The 5,119-nt window shown below is 44.0% G+C and overlaps 1 protein-coding gene across 2 annotated transcripts; it reads right to left on the bottom strand.

Annotated features, from left to right (window-relative positions):
* Positions 1 to 2,239: 2,239 nt before the first annotated feature.
* Positions 2,240 to 4,577, bottom strand: cfap298 (cilia and flagella associated protein 298). Of its 2 annotated transcripts, XM_070983123.1 has the most exons (8): positions 4,460 to 4,575; positions 4,014 to 4,189; positions 3,552 to 3,719; positions 3,348 to 3,415; positions 3,100 to 3,258; positions 2,761 to 2,892; positions 2,569 to 2,664; positions 2,240 to 2,472 (listed from the first exon to the last, which is right to left on the bottom strand). In XM_070983123.1, exons 2-8 carry the CDS (start codon positions 4,150 to 4,152, stop codon positions 2,362 to 2,364), a joined length of 873 nt encoding a protein of 290 aa, XP_070839224.1. In that variant the 5' UTR covers positions 4,153 to 4,189; positions 4,460 to 4,575; the 3' UTR covers positions 2,240 to 2,361. The 2 variants fall into 2 exon arrangements, with proteins under 2 accessions (XP_070839224.1, XP_070839223.1); XM_070983122.1 differs by having other exon boundaries at positions 4,014 to 4,577.
* Between the last annotated feature and the right edge of the window lie 542 nt (positions 4,578 to 5,119).

Here is a 5,119-nt window from a genome sequence, read left to right as displayed (position 1 = left end):
ATGCAGCATCCTCTATCGTTAGACTAAAAACTCCCCCATAAAACTGTTTAACTGGGAAAAAATGGAAGAAACCTCAGGAAGAGCATGCAGTTCATGTTGTGCGTACAGAACAGGCCAAGTAAAATTACAGTATGAACAAAAAGGATGACGAAATTATTGATAAACATGTAAACATGTATGAAAAATGTTGATCCAGGAGGATGTCAAGCAACTTCCAGAGCACTGAAACAGCCCTGAGCTACATGAGCTCCTCTCCACCATGGAGACCTGGAAAGAGGACTGGCTACACAAAAACACAAGAGGCTAAGGTCAAGCACAGCATGCACACAAGTTGTCGAGAGTTACCGGTGAGCAAACTCTTGTCTTCATATGTTGAGCAGGGTCAATGATCAGCATCTCAGTTTTATCAGGATGCAGGAGCAGGAAGTTACGCGACATCTAGTTTTTCACAGCAGGCAAACAGGCCTCCAACTTAACCGTTAAGGCCTAGCAGCTGAGACACAACCCTGTGGAGAACTTTGGAAAACAATGGAAGGATAGAGACAAGTTGATAATTATCTAAAACCTGGATCAAGGTGTGGTTTCTTGGGTAGAGGTTTAACCACAGCCATCTTAAAGATAGCGGGAACAGCGCCAGCCGCAAGTGATACATTAAAAATACTCAGCATTGGGTCTCACAGATGGGCAGCGATCTTGAAAAAGTTCAGCTGGAAGGGGTCCAGGAGGCAGGTAGGACGGCTGCTTTAAATCCAGGATTGTGTTTATTGTTACTGATTAAGCGAGAGCAATGTGATGCTTTGGCAGCTGACAGAGCATGCTTGTAATTCCATACACTCTCGGCCGTGAGAGATAGAAAGCTTCTCCTGCAGGCCTGCTTAAGAGCACGTGTCTCTGACTGTCTTGTTTGGGTAGAAAGAGGTGCAACTGAATCCGGGAGACTAGAAAGGGCCGTCTGGCACTATCAACAAAGTCAACAGGGCCGGGACCACTGGCCACTGCCCAACAAGTGCAGTTCACATGGAAGGAGCAGTGTGGTGAGTGGTGAACACTTCAGTGCCAACATGACAAGGAGATGCTGGTGGCACTTCAAATTTAATGACACAGTGATCTGACACCATGTGACAGGAGAGACAGTCAGAGTGGAAACCTCCATCCAGTGCGATAGACTGAAGTCAAGGGTGTGAAACCACAAGTATCAAGAAGAGCAGAAAGGCTTTACTTTGAGGATCAAAGGCTTAACTCAGGTGACCAGTGAAATCTCTGATATTAAAGTCTGAGATCAATTCTTCTAAAAATGGGGAATAAGGGTCCGCTGGTCTGTTGAGTGCCACAGGGTGGAATGATTGGAGCCTATTAACACAAGGGCCTAAAATGAGTTGGTTAAACATCAAGTTTGTAGGTTAAAATGAAAACACTGAGGCAACAGCCTGGGCAACATAGATTTGATATTAATATGGGGAAGCTTCATTTAATTGTGAGAAAACATTTGATTTATGTATACTTATTTAACAGTAGCGTGGACAATAAAGAAAATCACATTTTTTTTAAAAATACCAAAATATAGACAAAATAATTTAAAACAAGGAATAATAATAAAACATTTGGATGAAGCAATGTTTTACATAGACCAGTCATATCCAGACTACGCTGAAGAATTGAATCATTTATCAGTGAAGCTTTCGTAGACAGTGATCTGATATCTAGGGTCTTTTTGGAGCAGTGTTGATGGACAAAAAGACATTTCCCTACAGCGTAACTACATTAGAGGTAGTTAACACTGGCAGCTGTTCGTACCATAGACCCAAAGGCATGTGTTTCAGTTTCATCTACCACAACTGATCACTTAAAAACTCTATTTGAATTTAAAGTACAAAAAGTGGAGTTATCGTCAACGCTTCCACACAGTTCTGCCCTCTCACTCTGACCTCCACAGCTTCCTCATCCCTGCTGGGACAAGAGCTGGAACGACCATCGATGTGGCAACTTCCTGCCTCAGAGCAGCACTGACTTTAAGATGTGTGTGTGCGTGTGTGTGTCACTGACAGGAGACAAAGAGAGGAAAGGTGTTGCATCCTTGTCCCTGCAAGTAAAACTGTGTTCCAGTTGAATCACCACCTCTGAGAAGTCGTCTAATGCTTCATTAATATGAAAAGTATGAACGCTTTGTGAACATACAGGCTACACTGGAAAACATTCTATGGGATTATTCTTATAGACACAATAAACACGTACAGTAAATCATATTAAACTCACATTTAATTCTGTTTGTACAGTTTCAACACAAATGCATCTTCACAACAGGGCTAAAACAACATTTCAGGACTGTGATAAGGCGTCTTGGTCAGCTGTATGTAGTGGTCTTCATCTCGGCCCCCACTTGATGTTGGTGAGGCCTTGGAACTGTTTTTTGAGGGCCTGTCTGTCTGACCACTGTGAGTCCAGGTAGCTATCATCGTCCGCCTCCTCCAGTTTCTGAAAAAACCACCAGGGGAAGTTTAGAGAAGCATGTTCAGTATAAGCAGGAGCATTTTTGTAATGTGTGCACATATTTATGCAGCCTCTCCTCACCTTCAGCTCCTCCTGCCTCCTGTAGTGATGCATCATCATCTGTTTCTGCTGCTCGTCGGTGATTAGAGGCTCTCTTGCCGGTGCCCCCTGCCCTTTCTGAAGGGAACAGTTGAATTATAGTTATTCAACAAACACGCTGCCTGTCATATGCCACAACAATGCTCGCTTCAGACCGGCTGAAATGGCCCTCACCTTTTGGATTTTGACCACAAGCTTTGTCTTTTCATTTTTGCCGATGTAGTCCTGCAGTTTTTTCCCCCTCTGCATTTCTTTGGCAGCCCACCATAGCTGGCACTCGTCCTCTGCGATCACCTGCAGAGATGCCTGAGGTACGGAGACAGATGGAGAGCGCAGATGCCGAGGAATGGAGGGAGAAAGAGAGAGGTGGAGAGATTATCAAATAAACAGTGAAGACAGCTTGAATTGTACCAAACAATAGCAGCTTATGACCTTGTTGTTGAGTGAAAACTATTTCCATCAGCCAACAGCCGCGAGGAAACTCTCATTTCTGAAGCGGGCTCAGCCGTTTACCTGTGTTCCTGACAGCTCTTCCCGGTCCTCAAACTCCATCCTGATGGGGTCATGAGGAGGCAGCCCCATGGGATACACGATCATGACCGCACCCCTTAGCTGATCCAGGGCTTCCTTTACCACCTCCATGGTGACACAAACGTTAGCTTGAACTTGTTTCTGAAAGATGAAGAGAAAGGCTGATTGAATAAAAAAGTACGGACCCTTGATGAACAAGAAAGTATGAAAGTCTTATCACGAATACTCACTTTGGAGACCAGGGCCTTTGCCTCCTCCACTGTTCTCATCAACACCTCTTTCATTTTATCATTTGGAGCTGCAAATGGATTGTCACATAACACTCTGCTTGCATTAGACTGTAAAGGCAATCTTGATCATGCTAGACATGCATTTAGAATAATTATCATGTCAAACTATGTACAGTATCTTACAGCAAACAGTCATAGCCTCACCGTGTCCGTTCCTCCTCCCAATCTCATCCCTCCTTAACACTGGCCCTCCGCTGGGCACACACTTGTCTTCCCATTCATCCTTCAGTCTCAGCTCCTCAAGCTGCTCCTCTGTCAGCCCCTGCATGTTGGGGGGCAGCGCGATGCCATGGTCTGCCAGCTCTGGCATCTCTGAGGGTTCAAATGAACAAGGAGGTCCATCATGTGACTGTATCCTCCAGGTCTGACAGATCTGATTTTCTCGAGCTCAGAGACGTGTCACAAGGAAAATATTGACACACAGGGCTGACATGTCACTTATTGACATAAGTCACTTATTCATGAATAAACTTCAGCTGTGTGTTTTTTGTTTTTTTTTGCTAGCAGGCAGTTATCCAGTACTACTACTAGCAGTAAAGCAAGTGCATCCTACTGAAGCTTCTCATCCCTACAGTGTAAACAGAAAGCACCTGCTGCCTTTCTCACCTGAACATAATCTGTCCACTTTGAGTCTCCCGTTGTAAATGGCTGTAACTTGCTGGATCACCGTCTCCAGAGGCGCGTCCACGGTGGTGGTGAAAAGAAACTGGCTTTCATCTCCACGCTTCACATGCAGCAGCACCATCCTGGAAAGTCACCTTAGTTCACCACCTGTTTGGCCGCTATAAGAGACGTTCAGGGATGGAAGTTTTACGCGACTTTGTTACTGAATAAAACGGCAACAACGGGGAGATTTGTCTGTGAGTAAGGCAGCGCTCGGGGTGTTCACGAAAACAGTGTAACCATAGCAACAGTCGTGCGCGGACGCTTCCAGAAAACACCAAGCTAACGTTAGCTTTTAATAAGCTATCTGATGAAGCTAGCTGTTTACACTCTCTCGCTCCTCTTTTAAGGGTATTTTCTCTACACTGACTGAAAATAGTAACACTTACCTATGTGATAAAACGACAAGCTACACTGTTCAGACTAGGCTCACACTTTTACTTGCAACCGGTGACATTACAAGATATAGATTCCATGAGTCTTCATCCGGACACATGCTTCTTCTAATAGCTCTTTACAGCACGTTAGATTAAGCCAAGCAGTGTCACTGCCCTCTAATGGTCAAAGATGGTAACACTGACTTTTGGACAATGAGGAGATCCGGTCCGCAGCATGTGTTTTAAATCCCCGACTGTGGCCAATAAAGTGCAACTCATTAAGAAGGAAATCCTATTATGTTGTTGTACTGTAATGTGTTACACTCCACAGGGATGATGTGCCTTGCTCAAAGGCATACCAGCAGGGCAGATGAATTAATTAAACCTCTGTAATCTTGTAGAAACGTTAATCTATGAGCCTGCCCTGCTACACTAGCAGACAAGAGGACAGTTCATCCACTTGCAAAGTAAAATACTATATGCAATTTAGCCATTTGGACATAATATCCATGACCTGAAGGCTATCTAAATTAAAGAGCATGAATATAAGTCTCCATTAACAAACAGATGGTAAAATATCTGCTAACTGAGTTTTGAGTAGAGGTATGTGATGTATAATTCTTTATGATGTGCAAGTTACAGACTGCTTTCAAAAAAAGACAAACATCAACA

The sequence above is a fragment of the Chaetodon trifascialis genome, chromosome 16, assembly GCF_039877785.1.
Source record: "Chaetodon trifascialis isolate fChaTrf1 chromosome 16, fChaTrf1.hap1, whole genome shotgun sequence".
In the NCBI taxonomy this organism is placed as follows: Eukaryota; Metazoa; Chordata; class Actinopteri; order Chaetodontiformes; family Chaetodontidae; genus Chaetodon; species Chaetodon trifascialis.
This window is presented reverse-complemented; position numbering and strand designations above follow the sequence as displayed.